Source organism: Haliaeetus leucocephalus, unplaced genomic scaffold, assembly GCF_000737465.1.
Source record: "Haliaeetus leucocephalus isolate CR32 unplaced genomic scaffold, Haliaeetus_leucocephalus-4.0 Scaffold339, whole genome shotgun sequence".
Classification (NCBI taxonomy): Eukaryota; Metazoa; Chordata; class Aves; order Accipitriformes; family Accipitridae; genus Haliaeetus; species Haliaeetus leucocephalus.
The window spans coordinates 12894008-12919773 of NW_010972775.1; the positions used below are offsets into that span (position 1 = coordinate 12894008).

Below are 25766 nucleotides of genomic sequence, written 5' to 3' on the forward strand. Positions count from 1 at the left end.
GCCCCGCGGAGCCGGGCCGGGCCTCGTCTCCTTCCCGCCAGAGCGGGTGCCCTGTGGGGCGGGCGCCCTCCGGGGCCGCCCTTCCCGCTCCCAGAGCAGGAGCCGCCCGCCGCGCTCCCGGCGTGCGCCGCGCTCTCCGCCTCCTGCCTGCGGCCGTCTTCGTTACGCGTGTGGCGCCTTGCAGGACCTGCCGCCGTGACGTGCGTCTCGCCCGGCCGTGGCCGTGGCCGTGGCCGTGCCGGGGCTGGTGAAGAGGCGCTCCTCCCGCAGCCCTTTCCCCGGGGCGGCAGGTAAGCGCTGCCCGGCCCCTTGCTCCCGGTGGTGCCCGCTGGGCCCTGCTGCCTGCAGGCAGGGCTTGCCTCGGGCAGCGCCTGCGGCAGCGTGACCGGCCCTGCGTGAGGAGGGGCTGCCGGCGGGTTTGGGGTTTATGAATTGGCTTGAGACCCCGCTCTTCACTGCCGCAGCCCTTCTGGTGCTGCGTTTAAGCCACAGCTTTGCGTCTGCAGAGAAACGCTTTTATTCGGTGTGGGATAAGCACCCTTTTGGCAGAGAGTGCAGCCCCTTTTTGTGAAGCAGTTGATGGCCTCGGTATTGCTTGCATCAGAACGAGTGAAGCTTAAAACATAAGCCTGCTTGGAAAAGGTTTAAGTAAGCTGGGGCCAGGACGGCTGAGTGCCAATATATACTGGCAATTGAGCACACCGGCATAAAAGCAATGGAGAGGAAATTTAACAAAAAGTCAGCGTTGTGTCTTGGGCTGTCCCAGGACTCTGCAGTGAGTCAGTGGAATCCAGGTGCTGAGCTGAATGGGAAGCGGAGCCTCACCTTTGCATGGTCCCGGGCTGCTTTGCTTTGCATTGCTGATGAGTCGTCTTGGTTACTCTTGGAACGCAGAAGTGGGCAGTTACAAAGATACAGCCGAGCCTGAGGGCAGGAATGGGGAATTGCCTTCCAGGTCAGGAAGGCAGGCTGGGTGGTTAGGCTGTGCAGTCGTCTTTGTGAGAGCACACTCAGTTCCTGAGACTTCCCAGGAGTTTCTTGCAGAGATTCATCTGGAGGACTAAGAAAGTGGAGCCAGTGACATTATATGGACTCCACTGATACTATCCTCCTAAATTAAATGGTGGAAGAACAAGGCCTGCCTGTGAGTGAAAGTCAGGACCTACTTCATCTACCTACAAGGTTTTAATAGCAATTAGAGGGAGCAAGTTAAAAGTCAGGTGTTTCTGTAGAAAATGGTGGGTGTGTTTGGTTTGAATCGAACACAATAAGCCATATTTCAGGGCTGTTGTATTGCGTGTTGTTGTATTTGCACTTTTGACATTGTCTCACCTCTGTGTTTTTGCTCACAGGCCCGTGGGTCCCGCTGCTCCTGGCTCCAGGACTGGGTGAGGAGGGACGCTGGACGTGCTGAAGGATTATGGTAACCAGTTTGGAAACCATAACTTGCCTGTTTAACCATAGAATGTTTGCGTAAACCTGTCTTCATAACGGGTGCAGCCTTATGAAAGGGCTTTGTGTGATGCCCTCCAGTGGCAACAATGTGTTCTGCTATTTTAAATCAAGAGGGAACAGAAGGGAATTGGAAAAAGTCATCCTTTTTGCTCACCCTAAAAGGGTTTGAGGGTGATTCCTTCTAAGCCCAAGGGCCTTTGGGCAGCCCTGGCAAAGTCCCCAGTTAGCTGCTGGGTGAGGTGTACCTGGGGGTGTCCCATCCTTTGGTAGTTGCTGCTGCTGCAAGCTCTGCAGGGATACGTAGATCACTGCTGCAAATCAGGGCAGCCTGTGGGGTTCAGATGGCCAATACCAGAGATTTAGGCATGAGCTTCTGTCCTTCACGGAGGGTGAATTTTGCTGTGTGCCAGTAAATGTGCAGAGTGGAAAGGAACAGGAAGAAAAACGCCAAGAGGTACCAGGAAAAATGTATCTTGCAGCACATAACTCACTGTCAGAGACAAGGACGTTTTTAACTTGTCTTTTCGCGTGATCTAGTTCAGCAGTGAGCCTGAGTTCCTGTAGACAGGGCAGAGATGAGAACTGGTTTTGCCTCATCTGAGAGACCTTTCAATGGAAAGAAATAGCTCTCAGATCAACAGCTCAACACAGTTCTCCAAGATCAGTGCTATACTTAGGTTTCCAGATAAACTAAATACGCTTCATGTTAGTCTGCCTTGAGGTACCATGCTGGACTTGTTAATGCCCTTTAGTGTCATTAGGAGACTCCCCTTTTACTGTCAAATACAGCTTCCAGTTCTGTTCCAGGTTTGGCCCTTACAGTCTCACAGGTGTCCTACACTTCCCCCTGTCTGGTGGGCTTATACAGAAAGATGAGGTTGATGTGAACTTCCAGCTTGGGTGCTGTACTGGTCTGATCAGTAGACCCTGTAGTGGAAGTGGTGGCCTCCCTGTAAAGGATGTATATAAAGGTAATTCACAGTGACAGCTCATTTTGAAAAATTGAGGTTGTTCATGCCTTTTCCTTTGCTGTATTAAGTGACAAGGTTGGGATTCCTAAGGGAGGAAGTGCTTGGGTTATTGCTGACAGGTGAAGCTTTTATTAAACAGAAACATGCAAACTCATTTCCCATATTGTTTTTAACCTAGTAGCCAATTATTGTTAATTTGTTGGGGTTTTTTTCCAGATATTTCTGTTGCTGCCTTAGCTGTCCTGTACCATGCCTAGCAATGACAACTGAGTCATATTCTGCTGAGCAGGCTGCTCCATACTTAGCCATCAGACCTGCATTCTCCAGCAGATTCATCAGGCTGACAATGTAGTGATGGAGCTGTTTGGTACCCGTAGAGTCCCACTCCAAGGGTTTCTGAGCACCTTGTGTTTAGCTCAGAAAATCTGTCCTTGCAGCAGCCCTCTGAAGGGGTTGTGAAACCCCGGGGACTCCCAGGGCAGTTCACCAGTTGAAAAATATTTTGGATTGGGTTCTTGTATCATCTGAAGTGAACGGCTAATCCTGGCGCCAGGATACAGGTGTGGTTTAAACACTTGAGGTGAAAGCTGTTGGTGGGGAGCAGTGGGACTGTTTGCAACAGAACATCTGCTTTCATCAGAATCGTCAGGGTCACCAGCAGCCTTTCTGCACTAAAGGCTTTCTTGGGTGGTTCAGACATCCTCATACCTCTGCTCTGATACTCGTGTGTTTTACTCTTTCAGATACCTACTCGAGAGTGTGGCGCTCTATTTTTGGCAGATAAAGGTAAAACATGTTCCAGTGGGTGGTGGCAGTTGGACCCTGTATCAAGGCACACATTTTTAAGCAAAGAATGGTGCTTTCTCGCCGCTTCATTCCCTGGCAGAGTAGCTGTACGGTTTAGCTGCTGTTCTCTGGTATGGCCTTGCCAATGTCGGCTGGGCTCATGTGGCCATCTCCTGCCTGCTGCACTGGCAGTGGTTGCGGGCTGAGTCACCTGTTTCTGGTGGACACGAGTTGTGCTCAGTGCAAGACATAGCAACTGAAAGTCTCTGGCCTGCCTTACAGGAGGTCTGACAAAGTGACCATAATAACCCTTTCTGCCCTGGAAATCTCTGAATTCCTGGTAGGCCAAGAAATGACTCTGTACTTACATAGCTCAGTGTTGCTAAACCTCTCTTGTTTTGAGGCTTGCAAAACAAATAGATACCCCAGAGAAGATGGTACTAATCACTGCTGTAATGACATATTCAACTCCTGTTTTTATGGTTGCTGCAAAGCCTATTTTGGGGAGACTTTTTTTAAGCTCTTTGGGGAAGAACAGACAAGCTTTTGGCATGCAATTCTACGTCAAATCTCTTCAGTTTTGCTAGGCTGTGTTTATTTGTAAGACCCTGTATATTGTAGAGGCCGCTGCCCATTCCTGACTATTGCCTGGAATGGAAACTTGAAACAATGATTTTTTGTAATGAATGTGCAATAAATCTGTGGAAAAGATTCTCTGTTAATGACTCTTGATTGAATTCAGGTAGCTTTGACATACACGAATGAGGCTGTTTAGAGCTAGACCAGCCTGCTTGACAGGCAGTGCCTGATGGTGTAGTGCCTGGAAATGAAGCCTAAACAAGGACATTTCAGTGGAATGCTGGGCCAGAGTACTTCCAGCCCCCACTGGACACCCAGAGCTTCAAGGGCACGGCATCCGGGTGAGAATTCTTCAGTGCTGAGGCGGGAGAACAGATCTGTAGGTGGGGAGGATATACCCAAGTGGAGGTGAGCATGGCCAAAAAGAACGAGCTAAAAATTATGTTTTTGGTTTCTCTGTAGGGGCAATCAAGCACTGCAAAAGGCCTCGGTTGGTTTTTTTGTTTTTTTCCCTGGATGAATGAATGGGAAGCATGGGCATTCTGTAAAAATGTCTTTTAATATTTGAGACTGTAGTGCATGCTTGGGTATTTCAGAAAGCCTCACTGTGTATGGTAACTGCTAACAGTTCACACACAAGGGAGGCGTATTTGATTACCTTGTGTCACAGACTTCATGTAGCAACAAGAATACTTGATTGTGAGATCATCTTCATGGTTGGAGTGTTTTCAGCTCTGTCGAGCAGCTGTACAGTGATTATGCCTTTTGCTATTTTTGTTTTTCTTTGAATTTTTGGCTCTTCAGCAGACAGAAGAGTGGAATTAATGATCGCTCTGGAACAGGGGAGTTCCCTAGGCCTCAAATGGGTACTGGGGGAACCAGTGATTCAGCTGCCACTGCTGCTTGGTGACAGTGTCACCTCTGAGAAGGATGGTATCTATTTCTAAATGGAGAATTCTGGGATGCTGATGGATCTTGTGACCATAACGGTTTTCTCCTAAGATCCTGCCTAAGAGGACAGAAACTGTCATCAGGGCTCAGGCGTGGCGGCTGGTTTGGGTCAGGGTTGCTTTGCTGTCTGTCTTGGGAGAGAGCTGGTTTATAAGGGAGTGTGATGGAGCAGTTAATGCTGAAAGAGGGCATTGCTCAATGCAGGTTATGTGTAGATGTGGGAGCTGCAGAACACGGGTTATGGGAGGGCAGTCCATGGGGGTATTGCAATTCCAGTATGTATCCGTAAGATACCAGGTGTTTCCAAAGCAAAGCAAGGGTGGACGTAATGCTGGAAATGCGAGTTGAATGCATAAAGGTGCTGGGCAATATCTGCATTGAAAAATGACAGTCTGCAGTTCTCATAGTCCAGCAGGATGCCAATCCTTCTTGGGGGGATAGTAATTCTGATGTCTGGTGTCATCCCACTGTGCAGGAATTCGTACTTGTGCCTGTAGGTAAGAAACAGACAAAAAACTTGAGGGTACCCTGGCTGCTCTCAAAGGGAAGCACTTTGTGCACATAGGTGTGTTCCAGGGTATGCTTCCTGCTTCACAGTCCCATCCCTCCTGTGTGCCCTGTGGTTACTGCCCCAGTCCCATCTACTTTGCTGAGCAATGGCTGTGTTTGCCGAGGAGTGGTGTGCTCTGCGCTTCCACAGCCTTATCCTGCAGTGCTCAGACCTGCCTGTGTAGCCTGCGTAACAGGCCTCCTGTTTCATATCCCAGTCTGTCTGCGAATAGTTGGGTGGTAGCCCTTAGATATGGACGAGGCCAGAGCACAACATGGGATTTCTGTTTTTTTCCGTGTCTCAGAGCACAGCGTGGGTTCCCCTGTAAATCAGAGGGTGCACCCTTGCCACTAGGTTTAACCTGAAGTAGTCCCTCCATGAAGGAGCTGTGCTCTGTTAGGCCAGTTAGGCTTGCCCTGGAACAACACTTGTGGTCTCCTCAGCCTTGCTGCTATACAGCTGTAGGCACTGCCGAGGCAATTGGTGTGATGACGGTCCTGTCCTTCCTGGCCCTGCCATGCTGCACAATTGCTCCCCGAGGGTCTGTGGTACTGAGCTATCTTTCCTGCCAACGTTATGGGAACTGCTCACACCCACACTTACAGCAGCAGCAGCGGGAGAGCGTAATCCCTTGGGCAGAGGCTGCCTGACTCACAGTGTGGCTAGGCATCCTCCAGACTATTGGACATCATTTTTCAAACCCCACTCTCTAAATGATGTTTCTGGCTGCTTTTCCTACAAGACTTCCCTGCTCAGCCAGGGCGGTGCTGATGGGGAAGTTCCACTCTTCATGCTCATCTTCTAGAGGGTGACCTCTTTTAATTATGATTCCTGGACTGGATTGTTGGAGGCCAGGAAGGTGCTCTGTACATAAGCAGCTTTGTCATGAGGGTAGCCCTCTTCCCCGTGTAGTCGCTCTTCGAGTAACGTTGAGGTCATTTGACAGTTACTCAAACAGCTCTCCCTAGTGTGGCACGCTGCAACCAAAAATATGAGACTTCTATGGGAACATGTGCCTTTCTGAGCAGAAATGAGAAGATTTATTCAGCTGAAGTGAGTTATCTGGTATTTCGTAAGGGCCAGCTTCTTCACTAACCACCTTCTCCACCCACACCACTCAAGCCTGAGAAAATTTCCCTGCAGAAATGGGCATGGCAGTGAGTCAAACTGAGCAATGGCCCAGCTCCCTTTTCTCTCTGAAGTCCGTACTCATTGCTCCAGAAGAATGAGAACAAACCTTAGTGTACCTCTTAGCTCAGTATAGCAAGGAAGTCAAATTAGCCTGTCTGCAGGGTATGGGAGAGTCATTAGCTTTAGTGGGTTTGGTCTCCCTCATTAAGCAGCATTTCTTGCTCTGTGGGAGGCGAATGCCAGCACTGCTAAGGATTCTGGCTGTGCAGCAGGCCAACTGCTGGGGAGCCAAGAGCAGCAGGCGCCTGGGGAGGAGGGTGTGCTCCAGCCAACTGAGCTGCATGTAAAACCTCCCTGTGTACCAGCAGGCAGAGGACATGCAGGTTTGGGTCCATGCGATGCCATCCTTACCATTTACTGACTGTGCATGCTGAGGGCACTCAGGTGGTGTCCAGGCTCCCTGTTCAAGGGGACCCAGCAGCACCCTGGCAACTCCTGCAGGCTGAGTGGTGAGCCCTTCAGGCAGGCAGTAGGCAATACTCGGGGATGCCTGGGGGTGTGACTTGTTTTCTTGCTCCTGGGTGCTTCACAGGGTGCCCAAGTCTCACATGGGAGTCAAAGGCAATGACGCTAAAATAATAGCATCAGGGGGAGAGCCAGCAGGTTCAGCTGAGGCATACGGGGAGCTGGCATTTCTGCATGCAGATATGGCTTTTAGGTTCTTCCATAGGTAGGAAAGAGATCAAAAACAGTTGCATGCATCTGGGTTTTGCCAGATATGTAGTTTCTAGGTTACATGGATCTATTACTCTCTGTCTTCCCACCTGGGTTTCAGTGACCTAAAACAAGGCCTTTACAGCTAACTTCTGTAATGCAGATTTTATCCAGAATTGTTCTGGAACTGCCTATTTCAACGTGAGAATGTCATTAAGTAGAAGAATTTGCTAAAAGGTTCCGGTATCCTTACAACACCAGCTCACAGTGCCAACGGTGGAACATCAGAGGCCCCTGGTCAAGTGCTTGGTCTGGGCTTTGATATAAAACCTCTGGCTGCCCCCTGCAAGCAGGAGCTCTCTGCTGCTCTGCCTGCAGGTGTACAGGTAGGACGTGTTCCTGTAGGAGACCTGTAGCCTCCACAGCCCTTACCTTGAAGGTGTGATGATATGCCTCATGCACCAGGATGAGTTGTTTGCCCCCAGATAACCATGTCTCGGAGTGTTTTCAAAAGCCACGCCGATTCTGTACTCTGTATCTTCCTCAACTTCCACCTCCCAGTAATGTTTTCCTGGAAATGGGATCAGACTGCCCAGGATCCCAATACACCTGTGGGAGAGAGACAGGAATATGTGCTTTGGCAGGGACTCTCTGCAATGCTACTTACAATCTTTAGGTATGTAATGTACCTGGACATTACATACCAATAAACAAAAGCCACTTTTGCTGTCTCCTTAGCAGTGCATGTAGCATGGATTTTTGACTGCAGCAAAGTCCATGTGCTGAGGACCTGACACAGAACCTGCAGGTTTCTTTGTGACACCTACCCTGTTTTTACCTGTGAGTAGCTTTGTATAAATAAGTGCCCTGGGCACTTTCAGGAATAGGGGAGAACAACATCCTATGCTGCCTGGGTTTTCCGGGAAAGTTATTACTTGCTAGAAAAGAGGGTGCCCTGGTGAACCCCAGTATAGCAGGGGAAAACGGCTACAGATTTTCTGTTTTCTTCCCAAACAGCCCAGGGCTTTAAATGTCACTCACCACTAGGAACTGAGCACTGTAACAGCATGAAACTCCTGGGGCAGATGGGAAGGAGACGACCTAACTATGCTGTGTTTGGAGAGACGAGCAAGAACTGAACACAGTAGAAGAGCTTAGAATATGCTTAGGTACCTGGGCCATGAAAAGTTTTAACAGTAGACTGTCATTCCTAGCCTTTATGATAGGAACCATGTAGAAGATAACTCTTCAAAAAGATGTGTAGGAGAGACGAAGACAATATACCACAGAGAGAGCCTTCAGCTTGACTTACAGGCAGAGTCTCAGAGTTAGAGGAGCTGGGTGCTTTGAAGATGCAAGTCTGCAAAAAAACAGGTTCTGAAGCAAGAAAGTTGGGCAAAATAACCCATGCCAATGCTTCTGAAACACCCTAACTTGGTTTAAGATGGCAACATGAATCTTGTAAGACTACACCCCAGCTTTTCCTCAGGAAAAGTACATGGTATATTAGCTGTCTTTGCTGCATCACAGGGGTAGCAGGTTTCAAAACACACCTTCAGTTTGGATGGGGAGTCACACATAACTGGTATGTTTCTGTGGTAGGGTCATCTAAAGTTGTAAGTCACAAAGGCAAAGGATGTTGCTGGCAGACACTACGAGCTCCTCTACCTCTAGGTAATGCTGAGAAAGAGCTGCACTCAGCATTCAGAGGGCGTGACATGTAAGGACAGGCATGCACGGCAAGATAGCTGTACTCTGTGCCACCTCAGCAGCAATCACTTAAAGCAAGTGTACAGTTCTTGCAAGTGCATGTAGATGTCTTGGGAATAGCTTAAAGGCTGCTAAAATCAGGACTGTGTTGCTACAGCTTGAGAAGGAAAAGGAATGATGCAAAATGGATGGGTAAACATCTGTGAACAAAATATTACCATAGTAATGAGAGTTGCAAAGCCACCAAGGCAAACCTGAGTCAGACTGTAGGAGCTGCTGTGGTTAGGAAACACATTAGCGTTTCAGAGATCAAACCTCAGAAAGAAGAGTTTGCGATGTAATTTCCTTGTAGTATGAGTGTTAGTCATTTCAGCTTGGGAGCTTTTTCTTCTTTTTTTTTTTTTTTTCCACAGTATCTTGGCATGAAAGAGGCTTCTGAAAGTTCACAGTGACATCAAAAACTCAGCCTCAGAGTTCAGAATGAGATGAGTGCCAGCTCTGGCTGTTTATGTGAAACATAAAAGCACCCTGTGGAAGTGGGATGAAATCCCATTTAGGCTTACCATGATGGCTTTAATGAAGAGAATCATCTGTCTCCTGGCTGTTTTCTACCGAGCCCTCTAGTAACACTGCATTTCCATGGAGGGACTAAGTTATTAAGGGCTTGTATTATTCTGTGTCTGCAGATGCCTGTCCTGGTTATATGCTGTTTCTGTGGTTCTGACTGGAAACATGCATTTCAGCAAGCTAAGTCTCTCATTTCAGTGGCAAAGGGCCTAATTCTTTTTTGAAAGTAGGATCTGTAGGCCCAAATAGTATCAGCTAGATCTTTCAGCAAGAGGTAAGTATTCAGATCCCTCTCCTTTCCTTAGCATTTGCTTTTGCACTTAAATACCTGTTCAAATTTAGCTCAGTGTGTCCAACATGTGTAAGCAGGTTTGGACATAATTGTGGCTGGCTGCATCTGTAATCCTCTTTATGAATTTGCATTAATTTCGAAGTGATGCTTAAGTTCCAAAGAGCAGCTAGAGAGAGAGATTTAAACTCACAAAATCAGTGAGAGCTGCTGAAAGCCCCATTAGACACTTCCTGGCATCTATTTGAAAAAAACAAACAAACAGACCAGCTATGCTTTGAACTACAGAAGCTTCTTTCAAAGAAGAGAGTCAGGTGCCCAAAGCACCAAGAGGTTTTTTTGCCCATTCTGTAGCAGTCACTGTAGTGAACAAGTTTTACATAAGATGAGTGTTCAGTGGTTTCCATTGGACAGAGCTATATAAAAACAGCTACCAAATCTCCACGTGTGAAACCAAGACCAAGGAAGGATGAGCAGACTCCTGCACATTATGTGCAAGGCTTTATCACGTTGGCAGCTTGCAGAGGAAGGGGCAGGAGAGAGGGAGCAACAGCCAGCAGAGAGGAGCAGCTCCTCAAGTCCTGGAAGTGTACAAGTGCTGGATCACTGTAACTAAGAGAGAACCTAATAATTATGCCTTTCCTTTTTTTTTTTTTTTTAAATCCCACTAGTGCTGTATTAAAAGTATATGGGGTTTGATTTATTTATTTTCTTGTGACATTTTTCTGCAGTTTTGGGGCTCTGTAAAGAACTAAATGGGAGGAAAGTTTTGGAATTTAATAGAAGTTGGTGCACAGATCATGCAAAGGGAGATGTTGTAGATAATATGTATTAGTTACCCTAGAAATTCTCAGAAAAGAGCAGCAAGCCACAGGGAGTTCAGTAATGGTGCTCAGGAACGATAACCCCAGTGAAACTATGGGGCCTGGGTAAATTGATATGGAGATTTACTCTCCAAGGAACTATGGGGAAAGCCTACCATTTCAAACTGAATAGTTATCTTAGGAGCCCAACCTGAAATACCTTAAAGTAAATCTGATTTTCTAAAAGATGACTAATCTGTATTTTAGAATGACCAACAAAGATGTTTGCAGTGTCTAAAACTGAAGACAACCATAGTCACTTATGCAAAAACCAAGACAGAAAAAACCACTATACATTATACACACACATACATTCTGGAAGTTTTACTTGGTCGGTGCTTGGCTTGAAAGTGAGGAGAGCTGCAATACTAGTAAACCTTTTTAGTGGATTTAAATTCAAGGTAGGGGTGTGTCATGGGCATACCAGCCACAAACCACATGCATTAGTTAGTTGCACCTGAAATTCTTCCATATACCTCGTAAAGCTGTTATCATAGACAGGCAGATCACACTCTGGGTTTTCCAGTTCATCACATGCTATTGTAAATCCATCATCTAGAATCGCCAGTAAAGGATGGGCTGTGTCCTCGTTAAGGCAGAAGTAGGTGCCTGCAAGAGAGAATGCCTGAGGGTAACTCCAGCAACTCCTTATGGAATTAGGGTTTGCAGCAAGTGTGCGGTGAAATGTTTGGATCCACAAAAAGATTAACCAGTGCTTTGGAAGGAATCTGTGGCTGACATTGAGAGGACAAGGTTGTCCATTTGGAGTTTTTCAAATAAATGGGTGTTTTACAGCTTAACACTGTTTAGTTACAGCCTTGTGAAAAGCAGAAAAGGGGCCTTAACCTGGTTTTGAACCCAGCCAGGGCTCAAAGCTGCAGGCATTGCACAGGAAGTAGCTATTCAAAGATGAGGGGTCCTCCCTGGAATGGACTGTCTGGCTTCAAGTCATCTTCGTCAGAGCTGAAGTGATCTATTTTTAATCACTGAAAGGAGAAGGGGGGTTTAAAGGCCTCTCCATGGCCTCACTCTTCCATATAAATGCTGACCACAGTTTGAAGAGAAGGGATCTCTACAAAGGTGCCACATGCAGCATCCCTCATGCTTCAGCACCTCCTCATCAGATCAGCCCTCAGAGAGGTAAGTCAGCTAAGCCAGCCCAGGATAAAAGCACTTCTGCCTTTCTCCCTTTGGAGACTTCACAAAGCAGGTCTGATGCACTGCACTCTGATGAGCAGCCATGTGCGTCACAGCTGCTGTTTGTAGTTGGTGTTTGTGTATCCACCCCAGTAAGTAAGAATCAAAGGTCATTTCCAGTGTTGGAGGTGAGCGCTTGCAGCTGACAGATCAATTTGCATCAGCTGTTTGCATAATGTAGACTCAGAGAGGATAAATCTCTCCATGCTAATCCCAAATGAAATCATTATAATCAAACTGCAAGTTACTTCAATGCAAATACAATACAAACAATGATGGGACAATTACAGGCATGTGCTGCTGAAAACAAACACATGCTGTGCAAGCAGAATTGGCAATTTCAAACATTGAGTTTGATTTAAGCAGCTGAAATACACACAGACAATGGTAACACAATGACAGTCTTCCTCTCCAGGGATTTAAGAATGACCATTTCTTTTCTGTGGTGGCACTGATGCATAGCAGACAGGTTTCTTACTGAAACATAGCCTTTCACAGATTAATGGGGGTGTGGTCAGGTTGCTGAATAAGAACAATTTGCAAATCTGTCACAGAAGGTAAGGACAGAAGAGACACAGGTATGGTGTGAATGCATCCGAGAGTGATGTGGGAGGTTTGAGACACCCGAGTGAATTTGCAGCATCATTATAGCAGTGGTGAAGATGAAAACAGGTGTCTACCTAAAACTCACTAAAATGAGCTTTGATTAGATGGCTGGGAGGGAAAAGGGCTTCCAGCTTCCCTTTGGGGGACAAGGTTATTCCCTGCCCAGTGTGACACGGAGAGCAGAGATGATAATGCTATGTTAGTTACTAAAAGCAAAGCTTCCAGCTGAAAGTTGGACTGCCTTTTTCCTGATGAATAAAGGGAACCAGCCTTCAGAGCTTCCCCAAGCAAACTGGAGACATTCTAATATATATAGAGGAAGAGTTTACATATCCAAATGACTCTGGAAATTGCTGACTGTTTCAGCCCTACTTTCCAGCAGCAGCATTGTTACAAGGTAATCTCTGAAGTAAAGTAAAACCACACTACAACTTGCTTCATTGGTTTGTCAGTACTTGGCAAGCTGGCAACATCTGGGGGCGTTGGGTTGATATTGTCTTTTAAAATGTTTAGAAATTAGTAACTTTCAAGTATCAAATGTACTGGACAGAAATAATTTTAAATTACAGAGCTAAAGCAATGCACTTATTGTTACAAAAAGTGCTTTTTTCATTCCTAAAAGGTTACCAGATGTGTAATTAGATGTAAGAGATTAGGACCTGATCCAGAGGCCATTGAAACCAGCAGGAATCTTTCTGTTGAGAAAATAGATGCTACAATAGGCTGCTGGAGTTGTTCTGAGCTGTACATTACCTGTGGTGTGTATCAGGACAGGTTCACTTCTTTCACTGGAACCACCCAGGTTTAGGGCTCTAATGCAGATGCGATAGCTTTGTGTTGGCTGGAGGTGAATTAGGACTTCACAGTTAGGAATCCCAACAATAGATCTACAGAAAATAAATCCATGGAAAATGACAGGGTAGAGAACAAAGGTAGGCCTTTGAGATAATTTTTCTGAACAACAAAGAAGAAATTACATGATCGGCTTCTCTTTTAACCCATCAACAACACTTTACTTGTACAGTTGTCAGTAGCAGGGGCAAGAGTCTGTGATAGACTATGCAGATTTTTACATTTGTTTCTCCCCTTCTCCCATACACTGTATAGTCATTTTCCATTAACATTTATACAATTAATTTTACTAAGAGAAATGTTTATAAAGGTGAATTCACCAAAGGGTCATGAGTCCTTTCTTAGTGCTATCTGATGCCACATGACTTGAAATGGTTTCAACTCTACAGGTCATGGACTTGGTAGAATAGTGACTCACTCAGTAATAGTATCACCATTTTCTTCATCTGTCAGCTTGGACAATTCAACCGTGTAGGAGTCAACAGGGTTCATGTCTCTAGATTCCCAGCACACCAGTGCTGCATTTTCACAGCTCCGGATCTTTTTATTCTTTATGGTAGGTGGTGAAGGAGCTAAAAAGTAAGCAAAAGAACAGTTCTAAGCTGTTGCTTGAAGACGTTTGCAACACACGTGCTTTGAAGACTTATAAAATAGAACAGAGTTGTTTACTAATACTATATATTTAAAGAAACCTGCTTCCCCTATGGACAATAAACAGCAGGCACAGTGATTAACAGTACTATTCAAAGACTTAATTTGGACTATAAAGGTCCCAAGAGAATTAATCAGAGCAGTAACATAGATAGGGACTGATTACACAACCATCTTCTTTCTATCATTGGTTTTATCTTTGTCATAAAGGTGCATCTCTTCTCTGCTCTATGATGTCAAAGACATCTGGAACGAGTGCTTGAAAGTCTCACTCTGACTTGCTCAATCTGATATCAGGATTTCACAAAATATGCTTGTCTGAACTGCAGTTACAAAGGGCAGCATTGGAGGTGAATCCACAAAATACCTACAAGCCAATAAAAGGAGGGCTGGCATCCACCTGGCAGAACTGGGAGACTTGAGCCTTATTCCCAGCTCTTCTACATGCTTGCATTTAAATAATTTATTTTGTCTCTGTGCTTCTGTTTCTTCAACTCTAAAACAGGGACAATTGGCCTGATAGGCTCTCCAAAGAAAAGTAAGAAATTCCCATGCAGTCAGTAGACTTACATCAGAAGAAACAAAACGCCCAGAAAGCATTACTGGCATAAAATTCAGAGATGACTATGAATTTCACTATGAAGGTCACATAGTTGTATGAATAAAATATTTTTACCTGTTACATAAACTGTTCTTTCACTTGGTGGACTGATACCAGAGGCATTTAAAGCACTGACCCAAAATTCATACTGTGTATTCGGCAACAGATTAGTAATGGTGCAGTATGTTTCTTTGACTTTCAGTGTATGCTCTGAAATGAAAACAACAAAGCATTTACAGTGCCTTTACACAGTTACCCACTCTTCCCCAAAGCTGCCTCAAATAATGGAGTTGAGGCATATTGTTTTGTGTACTGAGTTCAAGAGAGCTCCTTGTGCTCCATACCCTTTGATTAGCTGTCAGGCTGTTTTACCATGCCTTCCTCTAAGGAGGCATAAATCAGATAATGCATCAGCTTCTGAAGGAGCCATACCACTCAGAAAAAAAAAACCAGAAAAAAAGGTCACCCATCTGTCACTGAATTTTTTCTAAAAAGACACTGCACATTCCCAATCCAGGGATGCTGTCTGGTCAGCTCATCCCAGCAGTGGAACAAGACCTGAAGCTATTTCCCTACTCATTTCTCATTCTTCATCTTACAAAATTTAGATAGGTTCTGCCTTTCTTTCTGAACTGGCCATTTGGCACTCTACTGGCTTCCACTTTTGCTGGAGAAGTGACTCCAGCAAGTCACTTCAGAAGTGGGTGTTTTCAGTAAAAGGATATTATTAGCAAAGGCAGTTTTGTCACAAGGCTGGGACATTTTAGGATAGTTCTGTGAATCTATTTTGTGCATGTGGGTGATGGGGAGTTACAGCCTATTATTAGCACTGAGATAAACTGTAAAATGACTGTGGGGGCTTCAGTGGGCGTGCCGATAATATGATGATTTGCTGTCTAAAAATACTGTGCTTTGCAGTGGATGCAGCGCATGTGTATCTAACGCACTGCCCGCCTTCCAGGAAAAGAAATGCTACTGTTGAGACCTGACACTGTCCCCTTCCCACTCCTGGTATCCCAGCTGCTGCCCCGTCCTGTCTGCTCCTGTGATGGGTCCTGCTGCAGCTGACAGCATGGCAGACCTGGCTGGGGAAGCATGACAAAGACAGAAGCAGGAAATGTGGTGGCAGATATGACAGTTTTGGTGGCAGAGAGAGTGCACAAAAAGTGCACTGGTTGCCACAGCAAGTCCAGAGGCACTTTGGAACCAGCTGGTTTTGCCAGTGGAGGGCTGAGGTGTCCCCTTGGGTCCAGGCCTCCTTACCTGCTTGTTCATCACTGCTCCTCTCGTTGCTCACTGGTTTATAGCACAGTTGGTAGCACTCAACAGTATCATCTGAGAAGAGGCCCCAGCAAACTCTCAGTGAGGTGCCAGTTGCTGTATTGGGAGCCTGGGGATTTATCACAGGGGCACAAGGAGCTGCAGAGGGGAAAATAGGTCAGTTTTTGAATGTGTAAGCATGGTATGTTGTTCACAGGCAAACACCTCCCCTCTCACAAAGGTGTTTGCACAAAGCCTAGGCATTGAATAGGGTCATATTCTTCCCACATGGCAAAAAGTTAGGAGGTGACCCTGTAAATAGTTGCAGATAATAATCAGGTCACTGGTGTATGTACTAGTCTTGCTTCAAATCAAAATCAAAACAACAAAATACCTAAGCCTCAGCCTAACCCTTCTCCGTAAACTTGACCTCCCCTGCCTCTGAGGGATGCAGTTCCCCAGCAAGCCAGTACAGCCCTGCAGGAGCAACATCTGACATGCACTGCATTGCTGTGGACTAGCCGAGGGGCTGAGGAGCCTCTGGAGGAAGAAAGATGAGGGAAAAGCTGTACAACATGGGGTCAGCAGCACAAGAAAACAAGTAGCAAATGCTCTTTTACTTTAGGAAAACACAATGTATGGGCATAAAAAAATGCATATTATTCTTTCTGACCATTTGTGGTGTGCCAGAAAAGATTTAAAAGCTTTTGTATTTTTATTTTTTTAATTATTAGAAATTTGTTTGGGTTTTGCTCTGTTTCCTGTGGATAATAGAAAAAATGTTTGCTAAATAGCAGAGGAACAAGCCACTGAAATCTGGTTATCAAGAGAAGCTGTGCAGGTTGTTTAAAGCAGTCTGGTGTCCCTCTCTACTTTGTTCAAGCAACTACAAGGTAGGACAAGTTATCACCAATAAGCATGCGTGACCCCTCAATGGAAGGGGGGAGTCTTTGTGAGTCTTCTAGGAAATCATCCAGCAAAAGCAGGGAAGGCCAAACTTGTCAGTTCTGTTAATTTTACACTGAAAACAAATGAAAAAAAAAAATCCAAAAATAGCTTCCAGTGTTTCTGTATATATAGGCAAACAAAAAAATCTAAAGGGAAAACTAGGGAGAAGCTAATTCTGCCTTTGCAGTTCTCCTTTAAAAGAAGTAATAGACTTCTGCTTAATACATATCCCTAATTAAATGTAAATAGGTCTGAAATAATGATCAGATAGGAAGAGTACCTGGAATAGTATTAATAGAGTTCATTAGTTGTTCAACTTCAGAGAAATCTATGACCCGCTCTTCAAAGTCTGGCAGTGTTGAAAGCTCTAAATCCACTTCTTTCTTTAAGAATTCTTCCAGCCTGTAATCGTAGGAAAAAAAATATGTTTAACTGGAAGTACCATAGTGTTGGAGATACCTTTCTATGATACCTATTGGTAAGAGGAAAAGAAGCACAAACTCTAAAATAACAGCTATTTCCTTAAAATAACGTTTTCATAGTTGTACAAAGCTCAGCCTCCCCATGCCCTTTGCTTGGAGATACATGGCCATACATCAGATCAGTGCTCCAAGATGCCAAACAGAGCTGGATGTTGAGGAGACTGAGCGACCGTACTTTTTGTGCCCTGCTCATGCAGTGAGCTGTCTGCTGCACACTGCACTCCCGCTGAGCAGGTGAGTGAGGTTTCCCCAGCAGCCCTCTGTGGGAAGCAAGCTATTAGCTCTATGACTTTAATTATTTTGAATTTATGACACTGTTACTAATTCAGGACCTCATGGTTCTAGGTGTTTTAAACTTGAAACAAAGGGGTATCTTTTCTCTGTGTTTTCACAAACTATGACAGTCAATTTAAATGTATATTTTTTGCAATTGATTTACTGTGTCTTAAGACTTCTTCCAACTGCTCCAAGATCTTTCAGTATCTGTTTTGAGCTCCCACAGCTTGACTTTCTACCCTTCTATATTAATGCATAAATAAGCCTGTTACTAATCTATTTAGGGAGCTCAGTTTTAGTCAGATTTGTATCCAGAGCACTTCTTTCAAGATCTTTAGCAATCCTGTTTCTCAGTCACTGAAATTAGTTCCTTATGACTAAGCTGAAAACAGTGATTTATTCATGCTTTAACTCTCCCTTTGGGTTTTTTGAAATTGGCTCAAAACTAGTTTTGAGTGTTAAACTTCTTAGACCATCTTTTCCTGCTGCAGTTTAAACCAGAAATACTAAAGATTTCAATAGCTCTAGATAGTAGCTTAGATAACATCTGTGTGCCTGAACGGAGTCCAGAACATGCAAGTGTCTCCAATAACAGGTCCAATTAGCAGGAAGAAATGTGACACAAAATCCCAGACTGTGATACTACCTGTCAACCATGGTTACTGCTGCCTGTAGAAAAAAAGAGAGAGTGTTAAAGACAGAAATGATACATTTCTTGCATTAGTCCAGAGTCTGACTACATCATGCTGTTGACCTGTCTTACATGAATTGTCCCAAATGCAGCCCTTAGAGTGAACTAACTGGCTCTCACCCACCTCTGAGAACAAAGCCATACCTAACCATTCATTCAAATGGACAGATCTTGGCTGAATTTACAGTAAGGTAACGTGCAATATCAGACCAGTGTCTACCCATCTAGGCTCTAGACTGTATCCTTCCTCAGTTGTCCCAAGTGCCAGCAGATCCTTCACAAACAAAAACCAACAACAGCTCAGGAAAAAACTTAGTGAAATTATCTGCACTGGAGTGACTCTGAGAAGTGCAGATTACTGGAAGACAGACGTACAGTCCCTGGAGAAACCTAAGCATCTGAGAGCTCATGACCAAGAGCTATTCACTTCTTGGTGAATAATGGCTCCTAAGGGTGATGTAAAACTCTTTATGAGCTAAGGAGAAAATAAGGTTATTCCGGAAATGCAGAGGAATGGGAAAAGTCAGCTCATCTGAAGAACTCAGCAGGTTGGAGTGACACAGCAAGCTGATCCATTGGAGCAGACTGGAGGTGTTAGATTTGTTTACTGACCAGTTCAGAAGTTACTGTGGCTGTGCTATAGAAATGCTCCCATCTAGCTGAGTCACAGGACAACTCAGATTAGAGCAATCACTCATCAGCAGTGAAAACTCTCATTTTTTTCCCAATTATTTTTCTACCTGCTAGAAGAAAATAACTTCTTGATACCTCCTCAACAGTGGGATTCATCCATCACTTTGCAGGAGCTCCTGATGTATTTAGTTTGGAGCCTCCTGTTCAGCTGAACTTTCCAACAAAATGAGCAAGAAGAAGAAACACCTTCCAAAGTGGTTGCATCAGCCTGCCGGCTGTGAGCCCAGAATAGAGCAAGAGAGCTGAGCCTGCATGAGATAATGAACACTAAGTGCTTCCAGAGTTTCCTGAGATAAGCTTTTTAGAGCGATATCTTCTCTTCGAAACCCAGTGAGACTCACAAATCATTGAGCGTCCAAGTTACAAACTTCTGCTGCTGCTGCTTCTGCATTTTGGCCCCATTCTGTTGCCCCACTAAGTCAATGCCACCATGCCAACCACCTGGAGCAGTGACAGCATCATGGACCAAGCACCCCAAATGCTCTCTAGCAATAAAGCCACTTAGGACTTCCCAGCTGGGGACTACTTGCAAGCAGCAAAGCATTTAGAACGGGCCTTGCCAGTTAAAGCTCTTTACCTTCATAAAATTGGCTTTGTCATTTTCCAGGTAAAGCTCCTGGGTTGCGTCTGTCAGCTCCTTGCAGGTGTCAAGATGTTCCCCACAACTGACCAGCTGCCCATATAAAGCTTCCAGCTTCTGCCTCTTCTCTTCCCCCAGTGCTTCCAACTGTTCTTCATACTTCTGAGCAAGCACTTGCACTGCATCATTGTAATGCACCTCAAAGTTCTGCTCCTGCCTCCCGAAGTTTTCCTGCAAGGCATTTGGGGGTTTGTTCCTTGGTGTCAGGCCTGATCCATAAGTCACCCAGAGAAAAATCTTACTCAGGTCTGCCTAAAATTCTCCTTGCCAGGGAGGCAATGCCAGTACACAGAAGCTGTAATTTGACTAATTTGCATTTTTAGAGGTTTATTCTAATCATTCACCCCCACTGAGGCACAAGAGAGTGTTGGATTTGGTTCCAGACATAAGAGCATCAGAAATTATAATAAAAACAATGATGGAAGGCAACTGTCTCCAACCTAAGCCCAGGAAGCACAACTAGGGATATATCCTAGCCATAATCTCACAAGTGTTTCTACCAACACAGTCAAGCACATCCTTCCATGACAGAAACCATGGCAACCCAGTGGGATCCATGGATTTGCGCTGGGGGAGATGAGCAGCTAATGCTAGTATCCTCACTCACTGCTGGAGAAAGCATTAGGAAGGAAGATTTAAGAAGCAGGCATGGCTTTATTGCCAGCAGCTGCCCACCGCTCAGGCACCAATGTCCTTCTGTGCCACATGCAGCAGAGAAAAGACAGTAGGTGCCTTGAATTACTGCTTCAGTTTGACTTGCTGCCAGCTGGTCCCCTTCCCCCAGGGCCAAGCTGACATCAGCCAACCAGTAGCACAACACTTGAAGTGCTGTAGCTCGATGCAGCTGGTCCAAGGGTTTGCCTGTATCTGGCACCTCTGTAAATGAAACTGAATGAACACAAGGGGTACATTCTGGATGGACTAGTTAGATCACAGGTCCTTGTCCATTTAAAACTAAGATAACCTGAGTGGGGGGGGTCACTTTATTTCTGAATGCAAGTGTCTGTGCAAATGCTTAATGTGGTTTTACTAGCCCACTTAAAAAATTCACTAGGATGAATTTTCCCGAGTACCTCAGTCTAGGCAAACCGCAAGATAACTCCGTGCTCTGTTACCATAATTACTCACCTAATTAACAACTGAACACTACGTCTGTCAAAACTGTTCTAACCCCAGTACCACAAAATTAGCGCAAGAAAAAAATGCCTTACCTCTACAGTGATGAAGATTTCCTCCAAGTGACTGGCAAAGTTTTCCACCTGAGCAATCTGCTCTTCCAACTTGCACATGTTTTTATGAATCTCCTCCTACCAAAACACCCAGTGCGATTCTTAGTATGTCTGAACACTGTTTCTGAGGTACTGCAGTACACTTGTATTACTCTTACCTTTTCACTTTCCACAGCACTGGGGAGCTGAGCCACCTCGTGATCCTTGTGCTCACCAAACAGTTTGTCAAAAGCTCGGATTGGCATCTTGCAGGTAGAACAAAAAACATCTGCTGCTTCCTCCTCACTGACAGCCTGACTGTTCCACTCATCCGACATGCCACTGCTGCTAAGCCCCTCTCCAGAGCCTATGTGGCTCTCAGCCTTATCCTCTGCTCTGGCTTTGTTCTCTTCTTCATCTTGAGAAGCCTCTCCAGGAAGTCCCTGTTGCTTTGTGCTTTGACTTTGGTCTTTCATTGGAGAGCTGCTTTTTGATGCATTATATATGGAGCCTTGTGATCCTGCTTTTTCTGTGCGAGCAGGTGGCCATCTGCTCTCCACCATCTCCAGATGTCCTCCAAGAAGCTCAAGCTCTTTTTCTCTATCCTCATCAAGTCCATACATCTTAGCCAACTCTGCAACCTCCTTTTCCAAGTCATATCCAGCTTCTTGTGAGCGCTGAAATTTTTCGCTACTCAATGCAGATTCCTTTCTCGTATCACCCAGAGATCTGTCTTCTTGACCAGTTAGCTCTTTGGGAAAGATGTCAAACCTCTCTTTTGATCCATAAAGATCCATGTGATAAAATATCAAGCCTTCAGCCTCAGACTCACTAGACTCTGGGACTGGTGGGAAAGCTGAAAGACCGGGTGACCGGTCACTAGTTTCATACTCTCTTGCGCTGCCAGATCTAGATGACATTGGTATCCTCAGTGAGGCTTTTGAGATGATGAGTCTCAATCCTGTAAAAGATAAGAAAGATCCTTAGCTACATACTTGGATATCAAATATGAGTTTTTCTTGCTTAAAAATATGTAGACAGAATAGGTTTGGCTGAGGACTGCTCAGGGCCTGGAGGTAGACACGGGGAGGTAGGCTTCCTAAGTGAAGCTTCTGAAGTGAAACCACTAGAAGCTTGTTTTTTCTCATGTCTGTGCAAAGCACAGCAGAGTGCTGTATCTGTTCTGCATCCTATGTTTTCTGAGTGGCTCATCTGTGACCCTGATGTCTGATTTCCCAACTGTGGAGTAGTCCTGTCCTCAGTTCAGCGCTGCGACTGGGCTTCAGGCAGACTTAGTGCTGTTCCTTACAATTGGATGTGGCCTGCTTTGAAGTCTGCTCACCCTTCAGCTGCTGTCAAGTGCTCTTTCTGAACTGTCAGTCAGGCATACTGTGGAATGCCCTCTCTTGTGACCACTGATGCTACATAACATACTAGTAAATGCACTGAAAAATCCTGTTCTGGATTTTTCAAGTTGCCATTCTTGATACTGAAACTTGAGGTTTCTTTAATATTATTGTAAGTCCAGGTCTCAGGTCCTTTCTATAGAACAGGGAAAAATTCTGCCCTTTGGGGCTTCTCAGGTGCTGTGAAAATATGTATTCTAACATAAATGAAGCTCAGAAAAAAGACTGATGATGACCTCCATGATAAAGCATACAGTAACTAGGAAGCAAGGCAGGTTATTGACCCCTGAACTGAGAGAAGTCCGCTCTGACCTGGAGCTTGCACACTTTGTCCATTCTGTGCATTGAGAGAGGTGTGAAAAGGGCATGTGGATGTGAAATGCGAAGCTGTATGATAAAGCAGATGCACACGGGACAACATTAAAGGTGCAAAGGCAATTTTAACGCTGACTCCCCAAGCCCACTCCTTCCAAGCAGCCTGTATTAACAACAGCACATAAAACAATGCTAGTACAGAGACAGTGCTCTGTCAGAGCTGAAATGTCCCCGCAGCCCTCCATTGCTCACTAGCACGAAAAAAATCATGGCTACAAAGCTACTCAGGTCAATTTTATCAGCAGTTTACAATCAGAAGAGTTTATGGAAAGATTTCAGCTGAATATTAATGAACCTATAGTAACATCTAGTCCTAGCTAAGTGAAGCATATGAAAGCTTTAAAACTACTTTCTCACAGAAAAAAAGCAAAAAGGTCAGTCAGACATCAAGGTTATCAGAGCTTGTGTAGAAGCTTTTGCATAAGCTTTACTTTCAAACTACTCTTTATGGTCTTTGTAGTTTCGAGTACTTGCTATCACCTCAAATTTATTACATCAATATTTTACTAATATTCCTGAGGATTACTTAGCTAACAAAGTCAACCTAGTCAGTGACTTACTAGAAAGCAACTTCTCAAACTGGTGAAAAATGCTAAGAAACTTCCCACTCTGGTTTTATATCAATGACTGAAAACAGTCCAGCCTACCGGATCTGTAAGAAAACACACATAGAAGTTCACCGTTTGTCTCCTGGCACTGCCGACATGGGTGTGGATTCTACAGCTAGCAATATCTTACTATAGACAAAAACACTGAAGTTAGGCAGAAATACTATTTATGCTAAAGGTGATAAAATTAATCATGCAAATTCTAACATATTAAACAGAGAAAAGGTCTTGACACATACCAGAAAATGTTGTCTGGCTCCCACAAAGACTTTTTTCCCCATAATTATAACAATAAGGCTTGCTTTAGAAGCTACTACTAACTAGAAAAGTGAATTAACAAGTATTTTTCCTACCAAAATGAAATTAAATTACATAAATTAAAATGAGCATAATTAAGCTTGTCTGGAACCCTGCTGCCTAAATAAGATTTTCAAATGATTGCTCAGTGTTTGCTCAGTTTACAGGCACAGATACAATTACAGTGAAGAATGTTTAAGTCCGTGACCATCAATTATCAAAAATACATAGCAAAGAATGTTACTACCTAAAACTTGCCTTCTATCTTAAGACGTCATAAATTCTTCTGATAGCTCAGATGGCATCAAACTTCACATTTATTTCGCCTAGTAAAAATTAATTCACATGAAAGCAATTCCCTGCCACTTTCCTATGACTGCAGTTGGAAGACTTATTGCCGTAACCCTAGAGCGCCTCTTTGCTCAGAGAGGGACATGCCAGCAATGAGCAATGGAACAAATATAGATGTGCCCCAGCTGTCCTTCAGCAGTGTGCTACTTGAGTGTCACCAGGATGAATGTCATACACTGAGAAAAGGCTCTGAAGGTTGATTCCTTGATCTGAAGTACTTGGAAAAATTATAGAGAGCCCTCGCTAAAGCCAGAGCACCCTCTCACTTTCTGAGGTGGTATTAATAAACCCTGCAGAGTGCAGTCATTGACTCTGGGTGTGATTTCCAAGGCTGTGGTGCTAGGCAGAGTATCGTGTGTGGGATACACAAAACGTGCATCCTGCAGAAACTAACTCAAATGGCTGGATGCATGCTTACAGCATTGCTGCACAATTAAATGGAAATATCTGTTCTGTTCTTTGCAAATGTTTAATGGCAAAGTCCTTCTCTCTATTAAATTAGCAGAAGCTTTACTAATGGGGTTGAGTTGGAATCAAGATCACATTCTAGAAAAAATATTAAAATTCAGAATTTAGAAAAAAATCAGAAATCATAATGTTGCATATACTTATTACACATATACGTACATCCCCACTCTGTATGTGTATGCTAGACAACTGGAAAGCTAATTATGGTGAAGAAAGTGGCCAATGGCCCAGCTAGGGAGGGTTTTCACGGGAACATATCCCTTCAGTCTGCGCTCAGTAGCGGTTCACCTGATAAAAACCAGGCTGTATATTACCACTGATTATTGTGATTACAGTAGCACTTGAGCTACAGTATCCACTGAAACCCACAGTTGTCCAGCATACGTAATCTTCTGCTTGTGAACATGCTACTGAGCCAGCCTTGCTGGCAAGAGATTTTTAAGCACATTTGAGAACGTTGTATTATATACATCTTGAGCTCAGGGGACAGCACAAGGGGAAATGTCTATTGGATCTTCACACAGCTCTGCTTTTTCCTCCTTTTCCAATCAAACTTGGTGTCATTTCCTCACATTTCTAGCCGTGCAATTGTTTGCTGTTTTGGTAAGGAATTACAAGTTAATTACCCTTGTAGTCATGATTGCATTACCGCTGACAGTGCCTCTATCATCTGTAAGATCAGAGCAGAAATGTTTTCACATAAACGATGTAGCCTTTGCTGAAATGTTAACATTTATGCTGTTGGATTGTATTAATTTTTCATACGAGAACTTATTTTTGCCCTTATACTGTTAAGTTACACTACCTTACAGGCCTTAACTTACTGAAAAACTAGTAGTGTCAGCTTTGCTTCCGAAGTCCGTAACATTCTGTTTAACGTGAATTAAATTCAGCCTTGCGCATGAGACCCGAATAAAAGATGTGCTATATGAAAACCCCTTTGCTCTCCGCTCCCCTCAGAGGCCCGTGAGGCGGTATTCAGGCGGTACAGTAAGTATGACCACCTTAGGGCTGACTGACTTAAGGACAAGCACCATTTGACGGCAAGGTGGCTTGCGGCCATGGCCTCTGGGGCCTGGGGCCACCTGCCACCCCCAGGGCTTGAAGGCTGACACAGGGTAGCGCGCATCTCCATTTTAAAGCGCAGGGAAGCAGCGTGGGGTTTCAGAGAAGGGGACAACTTGTGAAATTTTGCCGGGCTCAAGGGAACGGCGGCTAGGGGGAAAATCGCTGGCACGCGGCAGCTTCCCCTCAGCCAGCGGCCAGAGCCGTCAACGGCGGACACCCCGGGGCTGCAGGAAAACGGCGGCGGGCTCCGGCGGGGAGGAACACCCTGAGGGAATGCCCCGCCTCCTTCCCGCAGGGATGTGTGTCTTGTGCACGCTGCCTACCGCTCCTCACAGAGACGACTGCTTATTTGACAAAAACAACCTTTTTTTTTCTTTTCTTTTTTCTTTTTCTCACACTCCGAGCCTCTACGGGCGCGGTGCGCAGACCCCACGTCCCACTCACGTAATGTCACTCTTTATTTTCGTGCCAGCTGTGTGAGGGCCGCCCGCCCCGCCCCCCTCCGTCGGCCCCGCCTTGGCC

General features: G+C 44.9%; 1 protein-coding gene and 1 long non-coding RNA gene across 2 annotated transcripts; one reads left to right on the forward strand and one right to left on the reverse strand.

Annotated features, from left to right (window-relative positions):
* Positions 1-208: 208 nt before the first annotated feature.
* Positions 209-3756, forward strand: LOC104834521. Its single transcript, XR_774636.1, has 4 exons — positions 209-290; positions 1353-1423; positions 2643-2986; positions 3170-3756. It is a non-coding gene; the product is annotated as an uncharacterized LOC104834521 (long non-coding RNA).
* Positions 3757-4980: 1224 nt separating this feature from the next.
* FSD2 (fibronectin type III and SPRY domain containing 2) lies at positions 4981-23477 on the reverse strand. The gene is made up of 13 exons (XM_010571921.1): positions 23300-23477; positions 20851-21632; positions 20675-20770; positions 19401-19634; positions 18086-18108; positions 16962-17083; positions 15737-15892; positions 14549-14683; positions 13640-13793; positions 13123-13256; positions 11043-11175; positions 7570-7746; positions 4981-5233 (listed from the first exon to the last, which is right to left on the reverse strand). Exons 2-13 carry the CDS (start codon positions 21589-21591, stop codon positions 4981-4983), a joined length of 2358 nt encoding a protein of 785 aa, XP_010570223.1. The 5' UTR covers positions 21592-21632; positions 23300-23477.
* Positions 23478-25766: the final 2289 nt, after the last annotated feature.